The sequence below is a fragment of the Manis javanica genome, chromosome 7 (assembly GCF_040802235.1).
Source record: "Manis javanica isolate MJ-LG chromosome 7, MJ_LKY, whole genome shotgun sequence".
NCBI lineage: Eukaryota > Metazoa > Chordata > Mammalia > Pholidota > Manidae > Manis > Manis javanica.
The window spans coordinates 91895792-91923535 of record NC_133162.1 but is presented as its reverse complement, the minus strand read 5'-3'; the positions used below and the strand labels follow the sequence as shown (position 1 = coordinate 91923535).

The window sequence follows — 27744 nt, the reverse complement described above, 5'->3', positions numbered from 1 at the left end:
TTGCCAAAAAGTGTCCAGAATGACACCATTTGTAGTTTTCCAAATTATATAATTTCACAGTTATGCAGTGTATTTTGTCTCTCAGATTTTGAACATTTTTTCAAGCTCTGTTTTATCCACAGAGGAAACTGCCATCCCTTCCTTCATACATCACAAACCTTCCCCACTCTACCCATAACCCATGCCTATAGCCTCGGCAGAGCCAGGGATTCCTGGATCCCTCTGCATCCTAGACCCCTGTTCTGACTTTCTGGGTCATGGGCCTCTTTGATAATTGAAGAAAGCTGGACAAGGACAGAGAGACCACAACATAGTGGACACAATTTCTGTTGGATACAGTTTCAGGAGGCTTGTGGATCTGGTATGGTGGGATCCCCTGCATCCAGGACAGGGGACGGCCCCACCCCTGGTAGCACACCTATGGGATTGAGGCTGGCAGGGAATCAGCTGTAGGCATTCCCCAGTGAACTAGCTGTGCCTGTACCACCTGCCAAGCCATGATGAAAGGCGGAAAATGCAGAGTCAGAGGTGTCCCAGCCCTAGCCCCTCATTCCTTTAGGCTACTCTGAGCCTCAGCAGAGACTCTGGCCAAGGAGTGAGGTTTCCATTAGACATCTGGACCTACAAGCCATCCAGAGCATTGTCCTTGGCAATGGCCAGGTGGTTATGTCAGCACCTGTGTCCTTCCCAGCTTGCATTGGCTTTTGTAAGGGAGAGCCTCTCAGGACCATGGGGCAGCATACGTGGCACCAAGCACCCCTGGAGGCGACTGTCCATGTGAGTGGAGGCCTCCTCTCTGCCCTGGGCAGCCCTCTTTGGGCTTGATGAAGTCACAAGGACAGGGTGCCTTCTATCTCTGGGGCTCCAGAACAAAGAGCTGGGATCAAAAGCTGACACATGTGATCTGAGCCTCAGGTGTGCCTGCAGGCCCAGAGGGGCAGATGGGTCCAGGGGAGGGTGTCTTGCCAAGGCAGCCAGGGAATGACTGGGTAGCTCCTGAAGCTCCTTTCCTCCCCACCCCCATCCTGCAACCCCTGCTCTTCACTTACCTGGAAAACAGCAACCCCTTGACCTGCCCACTGACCCCTCCAGCAGAAGATACTCCAGGAAGTAACTGCTAGAATTTTCTTGGGTCTAATAGCTGTTGTTGGCAGTGCAGAAGCACACTCAGCTGTCCTTGGAGCTCAGCCAGCTCCACACACAGGGGGGACAAGGCCCACAGAGGCAGAGGCTCAGCCACATAGCCAGGGCTTCTGTCCTGGGCCTCCCAAGCATCTTTTAGAACCTCTTTCTATGCAGTGTTAGCTTTGTGATTGTTTATGAAGGTTGTCCTGATCATAAATTAAAGCCTGTTTGCCCCAGTTTTGCCACTGTTTGCCCCAGTTTAGCCCCAGTGGAGGTCCATCCTCCAATGGGGATGCTTTCAGAGCTGCTGTGTGGGGGCCCAAAGCAGACCCTGACTTGGCAGACAGACACCCTGAGTCTGGATTCTCAGGGTCCTGCACAGGTCCTGCATTGTCCCCCCACCAGTGTGACCTTGTACAGGGCACAGACTCTCTCCAGGCCTCACTTTCTCCTCTGTGTGAGAGGAAACAATTCCTGACTGACTCACCATGCTATGATGGTTTAGTAGAGTGCTTGATGCTTTTGCCTTACCACTGTCATTTCCAGATGTCCCCCAGCAGCCAGGTCTGAGATCTCCTGCATACCAATCTACACACTGAACAGCCCCTCCTGAGGCCCAGCAGCCTGCACATGCCCACACTCACATGCTGCCTTTGGTCCACTAGCAGCCCTGTGGGGGATGCCTCATCCAGGGGGCCAACACTGTTGCTGTTAGTGAAAGGCTAGGAAGAGACTTCTCCAGCTCTTTCATCTCCCCAGGCACCATGGTGCTGGACCACACATGTGCCCATCAGGCCCCACTGGCCCTGCCTCCAACATGAGCTTGCCCACAGGCTCCCATCCTGGTAAGTGGGAGCAGGAAAGGAGGCCAGTTCAGGCCATGTCTCTGTGCCTTGGACCCAGAGTCTTGTCCTGAGTTATTGGTCAGCACTGGATGGGCTGGGAACCTGTGCAGGGCCAGGCCAGGTGGAGGAGCAGGGCTGAGCTTAGGCCCCCAGCCAGGTGGTGCTCCTGCACAGCAACGAGCCCCAGGCAAATGCACAGGCTCCTTCCACACAGCTGGGCCCCCACTTCATCTCTGCAGAGACCCCCCCCTTGCCCTCTCCTCCCTCCTCTCATGGGATTCCCCATGTTGGGGCCTCTGGCCTCTGCCAAGAGGGAAGTGGGGAGAGAGGCTGCAGCTACAGCTGCTGCATCAGGATTCCCTGAGGGAGGCAGCAAGAGCAGAGGGTCAGGGGTGCTTCTAGGCAGATGCATCATCCTGGAGTAGAGGTTTCCCAGGGACAGCAGCCATGGCTGGGTGGACAGCATGCTGGATCACAGGCTCAGAGCTAAGGTAGCTGTGAGGTCCCAGGGCTCCCATCCTGCCAAGGGTCCTTCTGGTGGGGCAGGGGTATGGCACATGGCTAGGCCTCTCACCCCAGGCCTCCTGGAAGGAACGAGCTTGCCACCTTGGGAACCTTGCAGCCATCCCAGCCAGGGTTTGTCCCCCAGGTTGTGGGCATCCTTAATTCTCAACCACTTCACATTATGCAGCCAGAGAATGCTGAAGGAGGGAAGCCTGTTCACAGTCTTCACTCCTTCCCTTTGCACCTCCCACCTCAGTGTAAGTCAGAATCCTTGTAACTTGTGAGGCCTGGCAAGGCTGCATGCTGCCTGTGGCATCCCAGATGAGGGGCAGCATCAGATGAGACCCCGGGGGAACATCCTGGGGGCCAGGGGGAGAAAGGAAAGGGCATGGAGGGAGGCTGCAGGGCTATCTGTGTCAGTTGGGCTATGGACCTGGGGGTGGCCCTACCTGCCTTCCTGCCTTCAGCCTGGGGCAACCGCCAGCTCATCTGTCCACCTGAAGGTCTGCACACCATGGAAAGACAGGTGGAAGGCTGTCCTGGAGAGCTACCCAAAGTGAGGGGTGCATTGGGAGTGGGGTCTGCCAGCCTGGCCTAGAGTAGTATCTCACAAATGGGGCAGTTGTCTGACCAGAGTGACAAAGGGACACCTTTGGTGTAAGATCATCAGTTCTCAGTAATGCACTAGCTATGGGTGTGTGAGGAGGAAGGTGCCACCATGCCGCTGTGGCCCACAGGAAGGCTAGTCTATTACTGAGGCTGACTAGGAGGTGCACCCTCCTGGTGCAGGGCAAGCTTTTAGAGGGCAGCACCCTGACAGTGCCAAGCCATCAGTCACAGCAGAGAGAACTGAGGCCCTGAGCCTAGGTGGCCTCTGCCCTCTGCCTGTAACAGGACATCTTTGTTCCCTGCTTTCCCTACCTGCAGAATGGGGCCACAGGCCTCTTTGGTAGGGTTATCAGAAAGACTGGTCAAGGAGATTTGCTATATAAGAGCACAGATATGGGCTGAGTATGCATATGGGTCTGTTTGTGTTTTAGCTCCTTTGACCCCACAAACAGATCATGGAAGACTCAGGCCATGTCCTCATTTTAAGGGTGAGGAAATAGAGGTCCCAAGCTGCTCAGAGGGTAAGTGGTAGTGCCTGGATCTGAGACCAGGCTGCAGACCTCCTGTGGTGCAAATGAAGTGGCTGGTCCTCAGGAGGACATGTGCTCCCACACCCTCTGGACTCCAGCCTAGAGACACACTGTGACATGGCCACTCCCTGCTGGCCCTCTGCTGAAGCTTTGGAGTCCAGGGGTCACTTTAACTTTAATGGGAAATGCATTTCATCTATTAGCATATTAATGTCTAATGGAAACCAAGCATTTAAGCAACAAACTACAATAGCGTAAGCAGTAATGATGGTCTGGCACCAAAGCATATCATATTTTCATATAGCTTTACAAATATTTCAAAATGTCATTTATGCCCAAAAGTACTTCAGAAAGAGCCTCCAGTATTAGATCTGCCAACAGATCTCATTATTTAACACATCACTAAAGAAGCATGTGAAATACTCTCTCATATATGCTAGTAACCTATGTCTTTTGATGCTTGCCTATGTATTTGGTTTCCTCTGCAACCATATATATTTTCATTTTATGCATTTAAGAATATTATTCTGAAAAAGGGCCCCTAGGCACCACCAGATGCCTGAAGAAGGTCAAGAGGCCTGTGCTGAAGGTTGTCTCCGCAGCTGGATAGCTCCCTGTGGTCCTAGGGACAGGCCTGCCCCACTGCCTCTCAGGGTAGTTCTGATGTGCAAGGGGAGTTCAACAAATGACCAATCTTCATGCAAAACACAGCCCACTGCCCAGCCCCCATCTACCCTTCACGGTCCCTCAGGCTGCATTGTAGCACCTCTGTGGACCTTGTTCTTTAACTTTATACTTTGAGATATTTGAAGATTCCCACACAGTTGTAAGAAATAATCCAGAGAGATCCCCTATACCACTTACTCAGTTTTCCCCAATAGTGATATCTTGCAAAACTATAGTATGATATCTCACCAGGGTATTGACTTCCAGACAGTAAAATATAGATTGTTTCCATCCCCACTTTCCTCATGTTCCCACCCCCTCCCTCACCCTATCAACCACTAATCTGTTCTCTATTTCTACAATTCTGTCATTTCATGAATGTTAGATCAATGGAATCATTATATTATATAACTTTTGGCATTGGCTTTTTGCACTCAGCAGTAAGTCCCTGGAGAGCCATCCAAGTTGAATTGTCAACTTCATCAGCACCATTTGTTGCAAAGGTCATCCTCATGGTTCCTGCACTGAACTGCTTTTGTGCTTTTGTCAAAGGTTAGTTGGGCATATTTGTGTGGGTCTGCTTCTGGATCCTGTTGATCTATGTGTCTGTACCTCTGCTCATACCACTGTCTTGATTAGGAAACCTTCCTATCAGGCAGAGTGATTCCCTCCACTTTATTCTTCCCTTTTTAAGATTTTTTTTTGCTTTTTAAGATTGCCTGTGCCTTTCCATATAAATTTTATAGTAAGCTTGTTTATGTCTACAGAAAAATTCTTGCTGCAATTTTGATAAACCTATGATCAATTTGGGAAGAATTGACATTGCTTTTGTGTTGAATTATGTACATTTTATTTATCTGTTTTATTAAGTTTACACTTACATTATTTCATTATTTTTGGAGTGACCAAGTCATATTTTTAATTGGCTCATCATTAGTGTATAGAAATGAGATTTATGGTTTCATGGCAATCTTGTGTACTGCAACTTTGTTGAACTCAGTTGCTAGATCTAGCAGTTTTTATATAGATTCCCTGGAATTTTATATGTAGACCATCAGTCATCTGCAAATAGGAACAGTTAATTTCTTCCCTTCCAACCTGGAAACCTTGTGTTTTCTTCTTGCCTTATTGCAGTGGGTAGAACTTCCAGTATATATTGAAGAGGTGAGAATGGACAGCCTTGTTCCCAGTCTGAGAGGGAAAGCATTCAATTTCTTATCATTAAGTATCATGTTAGCTACAGGTTTTTTGTAGATGATCTTAATGAGATTGAGGAAATGCCCCTCTATTCCTAATTTGCTGAGAGTTTGTATTAAGAATAAACGTTGGATTTTATCAAATGCATTTTCTGCATCAATTAATATGATCATGTGATTTTCCTTCTTTAGCCTGTTGGTAGGTTGTATTACACTAAATGATGTTTGTAATGTTGAACCAGTCTTGCATACCTGAAATAAATCCTAATGGATTATGGTATATAGTTCCTTTTATGGGTTGCTGAATTTGATTTGCTAATACTTTGTTGAGGATTTTTGTGTTAAAGTTCATGACAGTTATTGGTCTGTAGTTTTCCTTTGTGCCCTGTCTTCATTGGTTTTGGTATCAGGCTAAGACTAACCTCATAAAATGAATTGGAAAGTATTCCCTCCTCTTCTATTTTCTGGAAGAGCTTGTATAAAGTTGGAGCTAATTCCTCATAAATGTGTGGTAGAATTCTCCAATGGAAACATCTGAGCCAGGAAATTTTTTAAAATTTCAAATTCAGTTTCTTTCATTGTTATAGGATTATTCTGATTGTGTGTTTCATATTGTTGGGTTTTGATAGTTTGTTTTGTGTCAGGAGCAGTAGGCCATAGAAACAATGGTCTCGCCCTTTTCGCCTAGGTCTCTTATTTCTCAAGCCTGCCCTGTTTACAAAGATCAATTGACCCAGCTTGTGATTAGACCGCTGGGATAGAGATTAAGCAGCTGCCGTGATAGCATCTCCTCCTTAGTAAAGCATTTTGTCTTTTCTCAGTAATCCCCCACCCAGATTGATCTTTTCCAGAGAACATTCTTCAGTTAGGTATCCTAGCAACCTAGATAATCCTTGCCACTTCAGCTGGGACTGTTTCCCCCTCCTAGCTCCTATATAATCTACCTTGTAAGAATAAACCTTGAGACCTTGATCAGACTTTTGACTTGGTCTCCTTCTTTGTGTCTGGTTTGTCTCTCATCCAGGTTAACTTCCCCTCGAGCCCTTGTTGAACTTCCCGCCGGCCGGGGCAAGTGGCGCCCAACATGGGGCTCGAGGTACGAAGCCTGATCTGGACGTCGCTCATATGGATGGCCGTCCTTCTTTCTTTGGATCGCCACCCCGCAGGTGAGTGAAGATCTGCACGAAGATCACCACAGGAGTACCCGCCTGTGACACAGATCAATAAAGGTAAGGAAAGCGACACAATCATGGGGCAAACACTAAATAAGCATGAGTTATTTGTTAAGGGACTTAAGGCTTCTCTCAAGACACGAGGAATATGGGTTAAGAAAAAAGATTTAGTTAAATTTTTTATCTTGCTAGAGGATGTCTGCCCATGGTTCCCCCAGGAAGGAACTACAGATGAAAAATGGTGGCGCCGAGTTAGTGACTGCCTGAATGATTATTATCGTTCCTTTGGCCCTGAGAAGGTCCCAGTACAGGCATTTTCTTATTGGGATCTCATGAACGATGTGTTGTAGGTCCGCCACTGTCACCCAGATGTTTCAAAGATTGTTGACGATAGTGAAGATTATCTGAAGGGAAAGTTTAAAACCAGTCAGACTTCTCTCCACAAAAAGGAGGTCCCCGAGGACCTTCGTCCCTCCTCCCCAGCCTCTAATTGTCCCTCTGTCTCCATTCCCATGCCCGAGGTTAATAATGATCTGCCATTTAGCGGCCACCCCCCCAAAATCTATTTACCCAGTCCTGTCCGGTCTCAAGTCCAACAGCCCTGATGATGATCCCCTCTCCCCTGAAGAGGAGGCCGAACTAAAAGATGCCACCGCTAAGCACCATAATCTTGATTGGCCCCCTCAAGCACCTTTAGGTGTATGTCCACTGCCCTATACATACCACCACCTTTCTGTACTCAACCTGATCTAGAAGAAATAACTAGACAAGCCACTGTTAAACTCTCTCGGGAGGTGCAGTCCCTTAAGGCACTGCTTCAGATCAAAAGGGAGAGATCCCAATTGCTTAGGCAATTACTGACCTTGACTTAGAAATAAGCTCCCCCCCTTCCTGTCCCTCCTGTTCAGAAAATACTCTCTCAAGTGAAGCTCATTATGTTTCAATCAAGGCTTTCGCCCTGGGCAAGGGTTGGGCAAACACTCTCAGGGCGCAAAAGAGCCGGTCCGGTCACCATAAAAACTGATCGCGCTGGAATTGGCTATGAAAATTTACCCTAACGGCCATTGACATACCTGTACCCCATGCAGATAAAATATCCTGGAAAACAACATCGCCTGTATGGGTTGATCAATGGCCGTTAACTTCTGAAAAACTGGCTATAGCTGTTACGGTCCAGGCTTCCGAGGCTTCTCCAGAGAACAAACTACACAGGCATAGAGATGTAAATTCAAGCAAAGTCTTTATTCAGCCAGCTAGCTGGGGTCCAAGTGTAAGCCCGATGCAGCGGGTCTCAACAAGGACCCCGAGCACTCAGAGCCAAGGGTTTATATAGCATTTTCAAAGCACTTAACTCATAGTAATTTTCCACAACTATACATTATTCTTGCAAGACATACACCCTGGGGTTAAGCAAGGGCAGGATAAAACTACTCCTCAATGGTTAGGGAGGTTCTGCACGATAAGCTTGGTATGTAAGATTAACTGACCAAGGTTAGCTGACCAAGGGTCACAGCTGCCCACCACCCGGTGCTCATGATTAACTTGTTTTTCAAGGCCTTACCCAGGCCCAGGTTTTTTTTTTTCTTCTTCCTGAGTCACACCCTCAGAAAATGATTTCTAGGTTTCTAAGATGGCTATGCTTATGCTAATTTACTAATCTTACTAACGGTTAGATTCTACATTTCCCCACTTTCCTTTGACCATTCCAATCATGGAATGTTTGTTTCTTCCTGCTGTGTGAGTGAATGATACTGCGGTCTCAGCATTAGCACCTGAACAGCACTCACTCTTTCCCTAACAAAGGCTATTAGCCGGTTTAAGATACAGGGACCTAAAGTGAGAAGCAGTATAAAAATAAGCAAGGGCCCTCCCAGGGTGGATATCAGGGTTGTAAACCATGGGGATTTAGTAAACCAGGATTCAAATACACCTTGGCTGGCCTCTCGCTCTCTCTTCCTTTGATCTAGCCTCTCTCTAAGTTTAGACATTGAATCTCTTACTATTCCGGAATGGTCTGCTGTTAAGGTTTAGCTAAGTTTTATTAGTTCTTTTTCCTGACTCTTGATGCTCTCTGCACTCCTTTACACAGCCACAATGTTAGTACAGGAACAACTTGCTGCAGGCCATATCGAGCCCACCACCTCCCCCTGGAATACTCCTATTTTTGTCATAAAGGAAAAATCAGGAAAATGGAGGTTACTACAAGATCTTAGAGAAATCAATAAAGCTATGATACCTATGAGGGCCCTTCAACCAGGCCTCCCCACTCCTGTGGCGATTCCTGTGGGATATTGTAAAATCATTATTGACCTAAAAGATTGCTTTTTCACAATCCCCCTACATCCTAAAGACCGCAAGCATTTTGGATTTAGTTTGCCGGTGATTAATTTTAAAGGCCCTATGCCAAGATTCCAATGGAAAGTTCTGCCCCAAGGAATGGCAAATAGCCGTACACTGTGCCAAAAATTTGTAGCTCAAATTATAGACCCATTTAAACAAAGATGGCCTTCTACATATTTAATTCATTACATGGACGACATCCTCATGGCTGGTCCTAACCCCACTGAACTCCTTGCTTATTCCCAAGAGCTTTCTAGGGCCCTTACCAGAGCTGGTTTTCAGATAGCCCCTGATTAAATTCAATTAAAACCCCCTTACTTGTTTTTAGGCTTTGAACTCTTTCATAATAAGATTCTTTCACAAAAGGTTCAACTTAGAACCGATTGCTTAAAAACTTTAAATGATTTTCAAAAACTTCTAGGAGATATCAATTGGCTCAAGCCTTATCTCAAGCTAACTACTGGAGAGCTTAAACCCTTGTTTGATATTCTTAAAGGGGACCCAGATCCTACTTCCAGTCACTCATTAACAGCCCCCGCCCTAGAAGCCCTAAAGGCAGTGGAAGCCACAATTCTAAACCAAAGGGTCACCTTTATCTCTTATGAGAAGCCTCTTCTCCAAGTCATTTGTGCTATTGATTTTACACCCACGGGAGTGTTCTGGCAAGAGGGGCCCCTTTTTTGGGTCCATTTACCTGCCTCACCACCCAAAGTCCTTATCCCCTATACCTCCTGGGTGGCTGAGCTGATAAAAATCAGACACGACCACAGCAGGAAAATATTCGGTAAAGACTCCGACAAAATTGTCCTACCCTATTCCCCTACCCAAATCCAGTGGTTGATAGAGAATGATGATGAATGGGCAACATCCTGCACCTCTTTCCAGGGAGCCCTTGACAATCATTACCCTGCTAACAAGCTTCTCCATTTTCTAAGGACCCATAGATTGTCAGGATAAGACAGCATATCTCACAGCAGATATCTCTGCAGGAGGATATTCCTCTAGCAGAGGATGGAAACAACTCTATTGGAAATGCGTTAAAAAGCCTTCTGTAACACCAACTGCTGACAAGAAATCAATACCCTGTAATTGCAATGCCACTGGCACCTTTACAGTCCAAGATCAAATGCATAGTAGTTGATATGACTCTGTCCAGAGCTGACATCATAAAAACCAGACTTATCTGACAGCCATTCTAAAGACAACCCGCTGAGGCACTGTACAGACCCTTTCCCATAACTCACCACTTTCAGCTAGTTGTGCAGGGATGCCAGGAAAACCTGTTTGTTGGAAGGTCTTGTCACCTATTCATGTGTCCGATGGAGGAGGTCCATCGGATAGAGCCCGTGAACAACTCGTGCAACAGCGTATAGAGCAACTCATAGAGTATATGCATCCTTCCTTAAAATATCACCCTCTGGCTCTCCCAAAACCCAGAGGAATGTATCTTAATTCACCCATGAGCAGCCTGCTTAAAGAAACTCACAAACTCCTTAATCTTACCAACCCTGACCTTGCATCTGATTGTTGGCTTTGTCTGCCTTGGGGAACACCCATGCCTCTAGCTATTCTCACACCCAATATCACACAAAATCTCCAAAATAATAACCATTGCTCACTTACCTCTCCTTTTAAAGTGCAACCAGTATCACTAGATAACATAACCTGCTTGTACCAGAGATTTAAAAATAATTCCTATGATATTGACCTAGGGAACATTTCTTTCAGCCACTGCTCAGAAATTCTTGTCACTAACGTTACAAACAGTATCCTATGCCCTCCCAAAGACCAAATCTTTGCTTGTGGGACTAACATGGCCTACACCTCTCTACCCACCAAGTGGACAGGGCAGTGCACCACTGCTAGCCCTTTACCTGATATATCCTTAGTTGATGAAAAAGAACCGGTCCCTTTGCCAACCTTTGATTACTACCCCATAAGGCATAAAAGAGCTGTTACTGTCCTTCCTCTGTTAATCGCTCTTGGAGTCACAGGCAGTCTGGCGACCGGTACCGCAGGAATGGGCATTGCCATACACAAATATAATCAACTATCCCATCAATTAATTAATGATATTGAGGCTGTTTCAGGAACCTTACAAGATCTTCAAGACCAAATAGATTCCCTTGAAGAAGTAGTCTTACAGAACAGGTGTGGTCTAGACCTTCTCACCACGGAACAAGGTGGCATCTGCTTAGCCTTAGAAGAGAAATGCTGCTTCTACGCAAACAAGTCTGGAGTAGTTCGTGACAAAATTAAAAGACTCCAAGAAGATCTTGTGCAAAGAAAGAAAAAACTGTTTGAAAATACCCTATGGACTGGGATGAGTGGGTTTCTTCCTTATCTTCTCCCTATACTAGGACCCTTCCTTAGTCTCATGCTTGTGCTCTCCCTTGGCCCTTGGGCCTTCCGGAGAATTACCACCTTCATTAGAGAACAGATCAATACTGCCCTTGGCAGACAGATACAAGGCCACTATCACCGGCTTGACCTGGCGGACCAAGCCAGATGACTCCCCTCCTTTAGAAGCTGCATAGGATTCAGACCTATGCATATTGGCTCACAATAAAGTGAGTGCAATATGGGCACCAATGTGGATGCAAAGCTAAGCATCGAAGGGAAGTTCCATGAACCGCCTCTGAATTCCCTGGGAGAAAAACCTGGCTTGCATGGAGGTTGGTATATAAAATAAATACGCCCTTCCTCCCCTCCACAAAAGATACCAAGGGCCAACATTGACCCCCATCAATGGGGAGTCTCAGAGGAGCCAGGTCACTACTCCCCCAATTGGTTAATGCCCACCGCTAAATAGAGGGCCTTCCCCTCTTTTGTGTAAAAGAAGGGAGGAGATGTCGGGAGCCATAGGCCATAGAAACAATGGTCTCGCCCTTTTCGCCTAGGTCTCTAATTTCTCAAGCCTGCCCCATTTACAAAGATCAATTGACCCAGTTTGCTAGACTGCTGGGGTAGAGATTAAGCAGCTGCCGTGATAACATCTCCTCCTTAGTAAAATATTTTGTCTTTTCTCAGTAATCCCCCACCCATGATCTTTTCCAGAGAACATTCTTCAGTTAGGTATCCTAGCAACCTAGATAACCCTTGACACTTCAGCTGGGGCTGTTTTCCCCTCCTAGCTCCTATATAATCTACCTTGTAAGAATAAACCTTGAGACCTTGATCAGAATTTTGACTTGGTCTCCTTCTTTGTGTCTGGTTTGTCTCTCATCCAGGTTAACTTCCCCTCGAGCCCTTGTTGAACTCCCCGCCGGCCGGGACAGTTTTGGGGGAATTGGTCCATTTCTTTTATGTTGTCAAGTGTATAAGTGTAAAGTTGTTTGCAGTAGTCCCTTATCTGTTTGATGGTTACAGGATCTATATTGATATCTCTGTTTCACTCCTGATAGTGATTTGTATCTTCTCTGTATTATCTTTGTCTGTCTCAGCAAAGGTTCATTTTTTATAAGAACCAGAGTTTTATTTCATTGTCTGCTGTCAATGTCACTGACTTTTGCTCTTTATTGTGTTTCTCATTCTGCCTGGTCCTGATTACTTTGCTCTCTCTTTGTTACCTTTCTTGGGTGATAATTTAGGTTGTCAGCTTGAGACCTTCCTTCTTTTCTCATGTAAACATCTAGTGCCCTATCTTTCTGAGGTTCAGGTTTTCTCATTTGGAAATGATGACACTTTGCAGGAAAGACAGAGGAACCTGGCCAAAAACCAGCTCTGTGGCTACTCAAATTGGTCCTTGTGTTGGTTATTTCAACTCTTAGTTTCTTCATCAGAAAATGGAGGTGATGTATACTCATTGTAATCTATTTCTGGGAAGACTAAGGCTTCTTGTCTAACAGGATGGTCCTTCATATAGCAAATCTTCAGCAAACTTTTCTGCTCCAACTGTTGACTTTGTGATTCACTTTAAAATAACTTATTTTATATTGGAAACTATAAGAATGTGTAGTGAAAACAATATATTAAAAAACCCTGCTGCTTTCCCTACTCCCTGAGCACCACTCACACTGGGGGAATGATGCCCACCAGGGTTTTTTGATGTGAACATTTTTGTATTAAAGTGCATGTGTATTTTGACCACTTTCTCTTTCCTTAGCAGTATCTCAAGCATATCTTTGTGTTATTAAATATTTTTCTAAAATGTAATTTTAACATACATGGATATGCCATAAGTTCCCAGTTAATATACATTTAAATTTGTTTCTAATTTTTGCAATTGCAAGCTGAATCTTATGAACAAATCTATACATGTTTGAGTGTGTCTGTTTCCTTGACATACTTCTACACAAGGAATTTTTTACATCAAAGGATAAGATTATTTTTAAGATTGCCCTCTAGAAAGTTATTCCCAAATCAGCTCTCACCCAGAACTATGCTTTACATTCCCCTACATGGAATGTCTGATTATTTTTTAAATACAGCATTTTGTCTTTATTATGGGTGAAATCTTGAAATCTTATACCTTGTTACTTTTGTTTTTATTATTTGCTGATAAATCAAGTGTAACTTTCAATGCATTATTCACAGGTGTGAAGAAAAAAACTCATCATTTTCTTCCTTGTAATCAACTTGATTCCATTCCCTGTGGAGCAGCCGCTGAGGGCCTGGGGTCTCTGAGGTCCAGAGACTTTGCAACCTCAGTGGCCCATCTGCTGTGTTACCACTGGGACACCTGAGGTCCCCGTTTACACAGGCCCTTCAGGTTTGCAGTCTTTGCAGCTCTCTGCCTTGACCAGAAGGCTCTGTCCCAGCCAATGGCCCACCTCCCCTGAGTGGGCTCCAGGCTCTGCACCCCTCTTCTGGCACAGCACTCAGGCTCCTGCACACTTTCTAGGCTCTGCAAATCCCCTGCCCCCTTTCTGCCTCTCAAATGCTCTCTCCACTTACTCCTCCCACCTGGCACCATCCATTCTGGATGTTGGGCTCTTGGAGGATTGTCTGACCTTGGGCTCTTCCCAGGTCCTGAGAACACACAATACAAATGACACCCAAATTAGCAATTCAAGAATCACTTCACTGCAGGAGCTGGAATCTCTTTGTTTTGCACTTTTCCCACTGGCCCACCTCCTCTGTAATGTGACTGCTTCTGCTCCCACCTACTCTATAATGTGACTGCTTCTGCTTCCAGTTCACATTCACCTTTATTGAATTATGAAAGCTCTTTATACAGTAAGGACAATGATCGTCTGGTTATTGTACACACAACAGTATTTCCCCTCATGCCAGCATTATTTGCCTTTGAACTTTGCCTGTGTGGTTTTGTTTTGCTTTTTAGTTTTGTTATAAGTTGAGGCCTTCGTTGTTTAAATGGTTTTCACTGTGCTTTTGTTTGGAAAGACCTTCCCCACCCTTACCATTCAGCTTCTTCTGGTTTCTTTAATTTTAGAACTTTAATTGTCCTGGGATGCATTTGGGGATATTTGGGGGTGGGGACCCTCCCATTTCTCACTAGGTACTGGATGCACCAGTACCTGCTGTGAAAGCACCTGCTGCCTACATGCTCCCTTTACCAGGCTGAGCACATGGCCCTGGGTCCCCAAGAGAAGGAAAGGGGTGGTACAGAGGCCCAGATGCACCAGGAGCCACCTGGGACTCAGGCTCCCCCAGCACCCCCAGATACAGGGCTATGAGGAGACCCCTCACCCCTTGTCCCCATGCAATACCCCTCCCCCCTTCCTCCTGACATCCAGAGACACCTGCCCAGAGTAAGGCCCTCCAAAATGCTTCCTTTTCCTCCTAGGCCTGCTAGTTCCCCAAGTGCTCAATAGAATTTGTCCCAAACAAAGGGAACCTGTCACTTAAGGCATAACAGTAGCCAAGGTGACAGCTCCACAGCAACCAGGGCTGGGAGAGCTCAGGCCCATCCTCTCCCGGTCTCATAGGGGAGCTGGGCCCCCAGCATGGGGCCCACCTCCCCTCCTGCTCTCTCTTCCCCAGAAGGCCTCCCCAGAGCAGGGCAGGGATGGCAGAGCTGGCCCCATGCTGTACCTATGAAAGTCCAGGTGGCCCTGCTGTCTTCCCAGGCCCCGGGTGTGGAGCAGATGTTATTCTTCTCACCATGTCATCTAAGTCACTAAAGGAGATTAGGGGGCACTTGCAGTTGCTGTAATTAAAGGGGAGACAGTTATCCAGACAACATGCCCTTAACCCTGTGGAGTTAGTGACATGCAGCTCAGCCCCAGGGTCCCTCCTTAGAGGCCACCTCCTGCAGCAGCTCTGGGGCTGAGACCCCTGGCCTCAGCCCCTAGCCGAGTGCTTCCCCTGGGGGCCCAGCCCCTCTGCTGAGGCACAGGAAAGTTGGGGGAGCAGGACCTCCAAAGCCTCTGTGTGGAGCAGTCACTTACCCCAAAGCACCAGCTTGGGGCTCAGATCTTGCATCTGGCATCTGAACAAGATGAAGAGATCTAACAAGTCCAATTAGGGGAAAAGCTCCTTCCTGCTCTGTTGAGCTGACTAATACAATAGGAGCCAAACCAGAGGCCTGGGCGGGCAAAGCACTTCCAAATTGAATGAAGGCCACTATGCATCCCAGCAGGCATGCCAGTACTGACATGTCAGCTTCTGCTCAGCCCTCACATGCCCAGGAGTCAGGCCAGGCCACCCAGCCTTGCCACAAGCCTCCTTCGGTGAGGCATACCTCAGGGTTGTGCCTGGGGAGGAAGGAGACTTGTAATGCCATTGAAAGGAGACAGGAAACCCCACAGCACCCTGTCCTTGTCACAGGCCTGTCCACAGCTAATGTCCACATCCTTTCTTATCAGAGTGTAATGCTCTGAGCGATATTGCTCCAGGCCAGTTGAAGGGGCAGGTGGAAACCAACCATGGGGGACTTTGCTGGGCAGGGGTGTTGGGAGCAAACCTGTGGGCCTTTAGGCAGACTCGGTCACAAAAGCCTTAAGACAACAGCAACGTTTGAGTAAAGTCTTTCCTGTAAAATCAGCAAAAATGAATCCATCCACGCATTAAAAACAAGTTTTCCCCTATTACCAAGAAACGCATTTAGTGAACTTCTAGGTTAGAGCTAGTGGTTAGGTTACCTCGCAACATGTGCTTTTCTAGGTTAGAGCTAGTGGTTAGGCTACCTCGCAACATGTGCTTTTTCTGTCCTTTGTTAATCAAGAAACACCCTCTGCCCCAGGGGAAAGCCCCTCCCTTAAAACCTCCCTCCCAAGGGCCCCCACCCCCAAAATGGTGAACTCCCCGCTTCTCTTCCGGGTCCTCCGTTCCCGCCGGCGCCAACCAATACCCAATCACCCCTCTACACCTCCCTGCCGGCGCCACCTAAGGTCCAATTATCTCCTGACCCACCCCTTACTTGCTAACCTGTATAAATTGAGCCTGCAAACACTAAACTGTGCCAGCTTGATCAGACATCCTGTCTTGCTGGTCGTTCTTTGTGTCCCTTGCCCCTCTTTTTTTTTTTTCAATTCTCTCCTCCAGGTCATAGACCCCCATTGATAGTCCTGCAGGTCGGGTCACAGGGGTGCAGGACAGGTTTTCTGCACACCTGGTTCAGGCTCCAGCCAGTCTTCTGGGGAAAAAACCTGGAGGAGGTTACCTACAGCTCTCCTCCTGGGGCTCAAGCCCAAGGCTGTGTCCCAACCTCCACTGTACATGCCCCCCTCACCATGTCACCCAACACGCAACCTGCACATATTGAGTTCACCTCTTAGGGGCATTACTGGGATTGCAAGGACCACAGGTCCCACCCCCATCAACACTGGGATGCTGTTAAGATCAAGGTCCCACCAAGGGTACCAGGAGCACTCAGTCCCCAGAGGGTCAGGAGACCTGCAGAAAGGGCCATTTATGCTTTATGAGGATAAGGCATCGTAAAGTTTTTTAACTTCCAAATATGTGCTTTATATATATTTTGCATCAGAGTTTTCCCTAACCCATTCAATTCCACTGAACTTCAGAGGCACTTTTATTTTTTTAACAACAGCTTGGAGAGATTTTAATGGTCCCTCCTGAATTTTGTTGCTGACACCTGGTGAAAGGAAAGGAGCGACACACAGCAGCAATTCACCGGAGAATTCTGCTTTATTAGGGAAAGGTGCTGGGTTATATAGGAAGGGGCATGAATTGATTGAGGTGTCACTTCTACGGGGCTGGTGGCTGTTGGCTAGGTGCTGGGATTGGGAGGGGGGCAAGAGGTGATTGGGCTTCAGGTGGCGCCGGCGGGAACTGAGGACCCCGAAGAGAAGCCGGAAGTTTGCCATCTTATTGGTGGGGGCCCTTCACCTGGCAACATTTGGAACTATAAATAGAGTAGCAGAGAGGCAGGAAGAAAGCAAGATTTTCTGTTGCTGTCTCAATACATTGAATGAGAAGGTCTTTAAAGAAAGAAGAAAAAAAATTACGTCTGGAAAAAAATGAAGGGCTGTTCTATGGCGGCATGGCTGCCACAGGGTCTGGTGGAATACACTGCAGTTAAAACACCCTGAATTCAGGTTGTAGTTGCAAGACTCCTCATAATTATGGATGAAGTTGCAGGAAGGTGCTTAAATTTTTTTTTATTATTAAGGTATGATTGATATACACTCTTATGAAGGTTTCACATGAAAAAACAATGTGGTTACTACATTTACCCATATTATCAAGACTCCACCCATACCCCAATGCATTTACTGTCCATCAGTGTAGTAAGATGCCACAGATCCACTATGTGCCTTCTCAGTGCTACACTGTTCTCTGCGTGATCCCCCACACAATGTGTACTAAACATAACACCACTCAATCCCCTTCTCCCTCCCTCCCCACCCACCCTCCCACACTCCTCCCCTTTGGTAACCATTAGTTCATTCTTGGAGTCTCTGAGTCTGCTGCTATTTTGTTCCTTCAGTTTTTCTTCATTATTATACTCCACAAATGAGGGAAATCATCTGGAATTTGTCTTTCTCCACCTGGCTTATTTCACTGAGCATAATGTCCTCAAGCTCCATCCATGTTGTTGCAAATGGTAGAATTTGTTTCTTTCTGATGGCCGGATAGTATTCCACTGTATATATGTACCACATCTTCTTTATCCATTCATCTACTGATGGACACTTAGGTTGCTTCCATATCTTGGCTTTTGTAAAAAGTGCTGTGATAAACATAGGGGTGGATATGACTTTTTTTTTGGTATCATTAATCTACAATTACATGAAGAACATTATGTTTACTAGACTCTCCCCTTCACCAAGTCCCCCCCACATACCCCTTCACAGTCACTGTCCATCAGCATAGTAAGATGCTGTAAAATCACTACTTGTCTTCTCTGTGTTGCACAGCCTTCCCCGTGCCCCCCACACACTATACATGCTAATTGTGATGCCCCCTTTCTTTTTACCCACCCTTGTCCCTCCCTTCCCACCCATCCTCCCCAGTCCCTTTCCCTTTGGTGACTATTAGTCCATTCTTGGGTTCTGTGATTCTGCTGCTGTTTTGTTCCTTCAGTTTTTCTTTGTTCGTATACTCCACATATGAGTGAAATCATTTGAATCTGAGAAGTTGTATTTTTTGGGTAAATTCCAAGGAGTGGGATTCCCAGGTCAAATGGTAATTTTGCTTTCCATATTGCTTTCCATAATGGTTGAACTAGCTTACATTCCCACCAGCAGTGTAGGAGGGTTCCCTTTTCTCTGCATCCTCACCAGCATCTGTTGTTCTTAGTCTTTTCAATGCTGGCCATCCTTACTGGTGCGAGGTGATATCTCATTGTGGTTTTAATTTGCATTTCCCTGATGATTAGTGATGATGAGCATCTTCTCATGTGTCTGTTGGCCAGCTGAATTTCCTCTTTGGAGAACTGTCTCTTCATATCCTCTGCCCATTTTTTAATTGGGTTATTTGCTTTTTGGGTGTTGAGGCATGTAAGTTCTTTATATATTTTGAATGTTAACCCATTGTCGGATATGTCACTTACAAATATATTCTCCCATACTGTAGGATGCCTTTTTGTTCTGTTGATGGTGTCCTTTGCCATACACAAACTTTTTAGTTTGATGTAGTCCCACTTGTTCACTTTTGCTTCTGTTTCCCTTGCTCGAGGAGATGTGTTCAGGAAGAAGTTATTCATGCTTATATTCAGGAGATGTTTGTCTAAGTTGTCTTCTAAGAGTTTTATGGTTTCATGACTTACATTCAAGTCTTTGATCCATTTTGAGTTTACTTTTGTATATGGGGTTTAACAATAATCCAGTTTAATTCTCTTGCATGTAGCTGTTCCAGTTTTGCCAACACCAGCTGGTGAAGAGGCTGTCATTTCCCCATTGTGTATCCATGGCTCCTTTATTGTATATTAATTTACCATATATGCTTGGGTTTATATTAGGGCTCCCTAGTCTGTTCCATTGGTCTATGGGTCTGTTCTTGTGCCAGTACCAAATTGTATTCATTATTGTGGCTTTGTAGTAGAGGTTGAAGTTGGGAAGCATAATGCCCCCTTCTTCCTTCTCAGAATTGCTTTGGCTATTTGAGGGCTTTTGTGTTTCTATATGAATTTTAGAACGATTTTCTCTTGTTTGTTGAAGAATGCTGTTGGTGTTTTGATAGGATTGCATTAAATCTATAGATTGCTTTAGCCAGGATGGACATTTTGACAATATAAATTCTTCCTATCCATGAGCACAGGATGTGTTCTCATTTATTGGTATCTTCTTTCTCTTAAGAGTGTCTTGTAGTTTTCAGGGTATAGGTCTTTCACTTCCTTGGTTAGGTTTATTCCTAGGTAGTTTATTCTTTTTGATGCAATTATGAATGGTATTGTTTCCCTGATTTCTCTTTCTTCTGGTTCATCATTAGTGTATAGGAATGCAACAGATTTCTGTGTATTAATTTTGTGTCCTGCAAGTTTGCTGAATTCAGATATTAGATCTAGTAGTTTTGGAGTGGATTCTTTAGAGGTTTTCATGTACAATATCATGTCATCTACAAACAGGGACAATTTGACTTATTCCTTGCCCATCTGGATGCCTTTTATTTCTTTGCGTTGTGTGATTGCCATGGCTAGGACCTCCAGTACTACGTTGAATAGAAGTGGAGAAAGTGGGCATCCTTGTCTTGTTCCTGATCTTAAAGGAAAAGCTTTCAGCTTCTCACTGTTAAGTATTATGTTGGCTGTGGGTTTGTCATATATGGCCTTTATTATGTTGAGGTATTTGCCCTCTATACCCATTTTGTTGAGAGTTTTTATCATGAATGGATGTTGAATTTCGTCAAATGTGTTTTCAGCATCTGTGGAGATGATCATGTGATTTTTGTCCTTTTTGTTGATGTAGATAATGTTGATGGATGTTTGAATGTTGCACATCCTTGCATCTCTCGAATAAATCCTACTTGATCATGATGGATGATCTTTTTGATATACTTTAGAATTCAGTTTGCTAATATTTTGTTGAGTATTTTTGCATCTATGTTCATCAGGGATATTGGTCTGTAATTTTCTTTTTTTGTGGTGTCTTTGCCTGGTTTTGGTATTGGAGGGATGCTGGCCTCATACAATGAGTTTGGAAGTAATCCCTCTTCTTTTACTCTTTGGGAAACTTTAACAATGATGGGTATTAGTTTTTAACTAAATGTTTGATAAATTTCAGTGGTGAAGCCATCTAATCCAGGATTTCTGTTCTTAGGTAATATTTTGATTACCAGTGCAATTTCATTGCTGATTATTGGTCTGTTAAGATTTTCTGTTTCTTCCTTGGTCAGCCTGGGAAGGTTGTATTTTTCTAGAAAGTTGTCCATTTCACTAGGTTATCCAGCTTGTTACCATATAATATTTCATAGTATTCTCTCATAATTGCTTATATTTCTGTGGTATCCATAGTGATTTTTCCTTTCTCATTTCTGATTCTGCTTATGTGTGTAGACTCTCTTTTTTTCTTGATAAGTCTGGCTAGGCATTTATCTATTCTGTTTATTTTCTCAAAGAACCAGCTCTTGCTTTCATCGATTCTTTCTATTGTTTTATTCTTTTCAATTTTATTTATTTATGCTCTAATCTTTATTATTTCCCACCTTCTTCTGACTTTGGGCCTCATTTGTTCTTCTTTTTCTACTTTCATGAATTGTGAGTTTGGACTGCTTATATGGGATTGTTCTTTCCTGAGGTAGGCCTGTATTGCAATATACTTTCCTCTTTTCACAGCCTTGGCTGCATCCCACAGATTTTGTGGTGTTGAATTATTGTTGTCATTTGTCTCCATATATTGCTTGATCACTGTTTCTATTTGGTCATTGAGCCATTGGTTATTTAGGAGCATGTTGTGAAGCCTCCATGTGTTTGTGGTATTTTTCATTATCTTTGCATAATTTATTTCTAGTTTCATACCTTTGTGGTCTGAGAAACCTTTTGGTACAATTTCAATCTTTTTGAATTTACTGAGGCTCTTTTTGTGGTGTAGTATATGATCTGTACTTGAAAACGTTCCATGTGCACTTGAGAAGAATGTGTATTCTGCTTTGTTTGGGTGTAGAGTTCCAAAGATGTCTGTTAGGTCCATCTGTTCTAAAGTGTTGTTCAGTGTCTCTGTGTCCTTACTTATTTTCTGTCTGGTTGCTCTGTCCTTCAGAGGGTATGGAGTGTTGAAGTCTCCTAGAATGAATGCATTGCATTCTATTTCCCTTTTAATTCAGTTAGTATTTTTTCACATATGTAGGTGCTCCTGTATTGGGAACATAGATATCTATAATGGTTATATCTTCTTGCTGGATTGACCCCTTTATCATTATGTAATGTTCTTCTTTGTCTCTTGTGACTTTCTTTGTTTTGAAGTCTATTTTGTCTGATACAAATACTGCAAGTCCTGCTTTTTCTCCCTATTAGTTGCATGAAATATTGATAATTGTGATGTTAAACTATTCATTTGGGTTTGTTCTTCCTTCTTTAAATATGCCTGGATTGCTATATACTTTCCTCTTAAGACTGCTTTCACTGCATCCCACAGAAGTTGGGGCTTTGTGTTGTTGTCATTTGTTTCCATATATCGCTTGATCTTTATTTTAATTTGGTCATTGATCTATTGATTATTTAGGAGCATGTTGTTAAGCCTCCATGTGTTTGTGGGCCATTTTGCTTTCTTTGTACAATTTATTTCTACTTTTATACCTTTGTGGTCTGAAAAGTTGGTTGGTAGAATTTCAATCTTTTTGAATTTACTGAGACTCTTTTTGTGGCCTAGTATGTGGTCTATTCTGGAGAATGTTCCATGTGCACTTGAGAAGAATGTGTATCCTGTTGCTTTTGTATGTAGAGGTCTATAGATGTCCATTAGGTCCATCTGTTCTAGGATGTTGTTCAGTGCCTCTGTGTCCTTACTTATTTTCTGTCTGGTGGATCTGTCCTTTGGAGTGAATGGTGTGTTGAAGTCTCCTAAAATGAATGCATTGCATTCTGTTTCCGCCTTTAGTTCTGTAAGTATTTCTTTCACATATGCTGGTACTCCTATGTTGGGTACATATATATTTATAATGGCTATATCCTCTTGTTGGACTGACCCCTTAATCATTATGTAATGTCCTTCTTTATCTCTTGTTACTTTCTTTGTTTTGAAGTCTATTTTGTCTGATACTAGTACTGCAACACCTGAGTTTTTCTCCCCATTGTTTGCATGAAATATCTTTTTCCATCCCTTGACTTTTAGTCTGTGCATGTCTTTTGGTTTGAGGTGGGTCTCTTGTAAGCAGCATATAGATTGGTCTTGTTTTTTTTATCCATTCAGTGACTCTGTGTCTTTTGATTGGTGCATTCAGTCCATTTTCATTTAGGGTGATTATTGAGAGGTATGTACTTATTGCCATTATAGGCTTTAGATTCGTGGTTATGAAAGGTTCAAGGTTAATTTCCTTACTATCTAAGAATCTAACTTAGCTCACTTAATATGCTGTTACAAACACAATCTAAAGGTTCTTTTCTGTTTCTCTTCCTTTTTCTTCCTCCTCCATTCTTTATACATTAGGTATCAAATACTGTACTTTTTGTCTATCCCTTGATTGATTTTGGGGATAGTTAATTTAATTTTGCTTTTGCTTAGTAATTAGCTGTTCTACTTTTTTTTAGTGTGGTTTTATTACCTCTGGTGACAGCTATTCAACCTTAGGAACACTTCCATCCATAGCAGTCTCTCCAAAATAGACTGTAGAGATGGTTTGTGGGAGGTAAATTCTCTCAGCTTTTGCTTATCTGGAAATTGTTTAATCCCTCCTTCAAGTTTAAATGATAATCTTGCTGGATAAAGTAATCTTGGTTCCAGGCCCTTGTGCTTCATGGCATTAAATACATCACGCCACTCTCTTCTAACCTGTAAGGTTTCTGCTGAGAAGTCTGATGTTAGCCTGATGGGCTTTCCTTTGTATGTGATCTTATTTCTGTCTCTGGCTGCTTTTAACAGTCTGTCCTTATCCTTGATCTTTTCCATTTTAATTACTATGTGTCTTGGTGTTGTCTTCCTTGGGTCCCTTGTGTTGGGAGATCTGTGGATCTCCATGGCCTGAGAGACTATCTCCTTCCTCAGATTGGGGAAGTTTTCAGCAACTACCTTCTCAAAGCCACTTTCTATCCCTTTCTCTCTTCTTCTTCTGGTATCCCTATAATGCAAATATTGTTCCATTTAGATTGGTCACACAGTTCCATCAATATTCTTTCATTCTTAGAGATCCTTTTATCTCTCTGTGCTTCAGCTTCTTTGTGTTCCTCTTCTCTAGTTTCTATTTCATTTATCATGTCCACCATATCCAACCTGCTTTTAATACCTTCCATCGTGCTCTTCAATGATTGGATCTCAGACCTGAATTCATTCCTGAGTTCTTGGATGTCTTTCCCTACCTCCATTAGCATGTTGATGATTTTTATTTTGAACTCCCTTTCAGGAAGAGTAATGAGGTCTATAGTATTTAAATCTTTCTTGGGAGTTGTATTAATAATTTTACTCTGGACCAGGTTTCTTTGGCATTTCATATTTGTATATGGCACCCTCTAGTGTCCAGAAGCTCTATTCTGGAGCTCCTCAGCCCCTGAAGCAATGTTTTGGGTCACAGGGGAGTGGTATTGGTGCCTGAGGGGAGGAAAGAGTTTTTCCCTGCTTTCTGGCTGCTGTGCCTATCTCTACTGCCTGAACCAGTGGGCCAAGCACACAGGTATAAGCTTTTGCACCAGAGCAGCCAGTTATGGATCCCTGCTTTCCACAAGCAACCAGAATCCCAGTCTCCCCGGAAACTCTGCCTGTCCCTGTTTCCAACCCCATAATCAGAAGAGTTTGATGAAAGCACCATGAAATGAAGGTTTGTGCTCTCAGAGCAGATCTCTGGAGCTAGGTATTCAGCAGTTTCATGCCTTCCACTCCCTCCCTGCTCCATTTCTCTTCCTCCTGCAGGTGAGCTGGGGTGGGGGAAGAGCTCATGTCCTGCTGAGCCACAGCTCTGGTACATTACCCATTCACTGAGGTCTACTCTTTTCTTTAGGTGTATGCAGTCTGGCGCTGTCCTCTTTCCTGTTGCTCTCTCAGGATTATTGCACCAACTATATTTTGTAATTGTATCCAGTTTTAGGAGGAAGCCTCTGTCTCTCCTCTCATGCTGCCATCTTTAATCTGTTTCTGCTTCCTGGGACTTTTGTTAGAAGGATGTTAACAGGGACAGAGTGGCAGGCAGGAGAGGCCTCTGGAGCAAGTGACCTGGGGGATCTGCAGTCCCCTTATCAGTCAGTTACCTTATCACACACCGTGGACACACAGACACATGGTTCTGCCTCCAGGTGTCAGGCCAGCCAATTTAATTAAACAGAAATCAAGCAACCAGCAATGTGACATCACAGTACCTTGTTATAAATGTGATTTATTCCCACTAGGATGTTTAAACATTTTAACAGTAAGGTATTAACAAAGGGCCATGTGATGGAAGTTACTCGAACTGAGGGTTGGGGTGGCAGAATTGATAAGGGCCTGGTGATACGTGTTTGAGTTTTTCAAACCGACCAATAAGATTAAGACAAATGTAAAGGAAAGATATAACTGGCTTAGGCAACGTCCAGGAAAGAATGTGAACTCTGTAGTACTCAGCCAATGAAGAACCAGGGGAGGGACTCACACACTAGGAGATAAATTATTGGTGCCAAACTCCCCAGGTGTGCCTGCCACCAGACACCAAATCTTGCAAGACCGTCATTAAACCCTCGCTCCACTGTTCTCTTTTTCTCCATGTCCACTTTTTGAATTTGGACCAGTGAGTATGTTTCTCACAATTTGGGAGCTTATCTAGGATCTTCTTGCCTGTGTGAGGTGGGGACCCAAGCAGAGTGGGAAGATACAACCCACCCGGCTTTGGGCAGCCTGCTCTGTCTGGTCATCTCACCTTCACACGGAAGCCTATGGGAGACCCGAGACTGTTGTGCAGAGCCAGCGTGACCAATGCAGGGGAGAAAATGCAGGCACCGCAGCAACCAGGCAACCTCATGCATGAGCCAAGGTAGGAAAATTGGGCTATAAGTGAGACAGGGATGGTGGGTGTAGTCAGAGTAGGGTGAGAGCCTCCTGGAAAAGCAGGACAGAATATTTACAGTCAGAGCAATGTAACAATGGGCAAAGAAGTCCCCATTGAAACTCTGTTAAGCATTATGCAAAGTCAAGGTCACACTAATTCTCTAGGGAAAGATACCTAAGAATATAGACATCTTCAATGAGATCAGTTAAAGGTCAAGATGATGCCGGGGTGCTTGTTTGCAGAGCCGAAGAATGAGCTTCACAGTCAAAATAGGAGAGCAAGGTAAAGGCTTTTATTTAGAAATAAAGTGAGAGAAAAGAGCTCCCGGCTCATGCCAGAAGGGGACAAGAGAGCCCGTGTTGGTGCATTGTCTAGGGGTTTTATAGGCAATTGAGGATTTTTTGAGAACATCAAAAACATACTTAGGGGTGTGGACTTACATCACCTGCCCTGTCCTCAAGGTGTGCTGGGTCACAGTCTGATTGCTAGGGCTGACAGCGGGAGTCATGGGTTATGCTGATACCCTTGCAGAACACTCAAACATTCCAGGCCAAGTTGCTCCTGGCCTTTTGAGCCAGTGAGTGCCATTTGGGGCTGGCCAAAGGATTCCAGGGCACTTTAACCAATCTGTGGCAAACCAATCTGTAGCTTGCAAAGTTACTGTATGTGAACAGTGGTCTTTGGGAAGCCAACCTAAATATCAGGTGAGGCTTGGGCGATAGTCATTAGATGTTCTATCTTGCCTAGAAGCCACAAAACTGCAAATAGTAATAGAAATGGAACCTGGAATAGAAGTGTCCATCTTCCAAGGCCCTCTCAGCTGACCACTGATGGAGACCTGACTGCATCCCTTACTGTGCCCCTTCTCAGCATGAAGCAACAGAGGGGGGCCTTTTGATTTAAGTGTTCTGCCACTGGAGTAACCCAAATGTACTCATCCAAGATTTGAAAAAAAACATTTTCATATCGTGATTATTTACACGGAGAATTGGCATATTAGATGCATTTTACAGTTGGGGTAGAGCTATAATGATGGCTAAATTCTTTGTGACATTATATGAGAAGGGAAATTTAAGCCCTTTGTCCTTTAAGGTATTATTAATGGGCCAGAATTTTACACTCTAATTATTTATTCCAACACTGAGTGTGCTTTGGGCAGTGCATTTATCATTTATAAGAATTTGTAATTGCAACCAACATGTCCCTGAAGAGGACACACCACGGGATTCCTGAGGTGCTGGAAATAGGAAGTAATTCTGCATATCCAACAGGATGAACTTTCATTTATCTTAGCTATGTCCTCAGCTGGATTTAAGAAAGAATTAGATTCATTTATTATGAAGGGAGCATTAGAGAGTAGCAAATAAAAAAGCAATGTTGATGTCATATTGATTACTCAAAAGAGGAGAAAAGAGAAAAAATGTATGTAGTATTTAGAAGTTATGGGATACTTATCTCAAATATTGGTAGTTGAGGGTTTTTTTTTAAGCAGTAGTTTCAAGTCTTCTATAGGTTCACAGGTATACTCGGGTTCCCGAACTTTGGTGTTCTGTGTAATAGGTTTTTCTGTATCTGTGTTGTCTGGGAGGTCTTGGGAGGAATTTTTCCAGGCCTTTCCTCTGGAGTGGTGAATCCAAGCCTCAATACTGTGACCTTGATGGATGTAGGAGGAGAGAGTATAACAGTGTGGGGCCCTTCTCAAACTGGATTAAGAGTTGGAGAATTAGAAGGAATTGACTTAATTAGGACTTCATCTCCTGGTTCAAAGAGGGCTTCCCTAGAGGTTCTGTTCTGTCCTTCAGTTAGATTTTGAAGGAGTGTCTGGAATTTAGTGAGGTGTTTCACGTATCAGATTATCTCTGTGACTTCTCTGTCCAGGATTAAATCATTCCTTAAGAAAGGCCTTCCATAGAGCATTTCAAAGGGGCTTAACCCCGAGATTTTGGGAGTATTTCTTACCCTTACCATGGCTGAAGGTAGTAGGTCAGGCCAGGGCAAGTGAGTTTCCTGTGACATCTTTCTTAGGTGTCTCTTAATAATGTCTTTAGTTTTTTCTACTTTACCTGAGGATTGTGGCCTCCAGGCACAATGTAAATTATACTGAATACCAAGAGCTTGGGACACTCCTTGAGTCACAGCTGCTTTAAATGTCAGGCCATTGTCACTTTGCAATTCTTGGGGCATTCCAAACCGGGGAATAATTTCATGCGAGTGTTTTCTCTACTTCCTTTGCTTGTTCAGTTCTACAGGGGAAGGCCTTGACCCATCCTGTGAATGTATCTATCCACAC

The 27744-nt window shown here is 44.3% G+C and overlaps 1 protein-coding gene across 6 annotated transcripts in view; it reads right to left on the bottom strand.

The window, feature by feature from the left end:
* Positions 1-27744, bottom strand: part of LOC108383400 (uncharacterized) — a 263400-nt gene that overhangs the window by 202319 nt on the left and 33337 nt on the right. The window contains exon 2 of one of the 6 annotated variants that reach the window (XM_037025600.2): positions 4300-6683. The exons of the other annotated variants lie outside the window; for them this stretch is intronic. Within the exon in view, the coding sequence (XP_036881495.1) occupies positions 6448-6683 (236 nt within the window). The 3' untranslated portion in view covers positions 4300-6447. Of the gene's footprint in view, positions 1-4299; positions 6684-27744 lie in introns of those variants that run through there. 6 annotated transcript variants of the gene reach the window in all.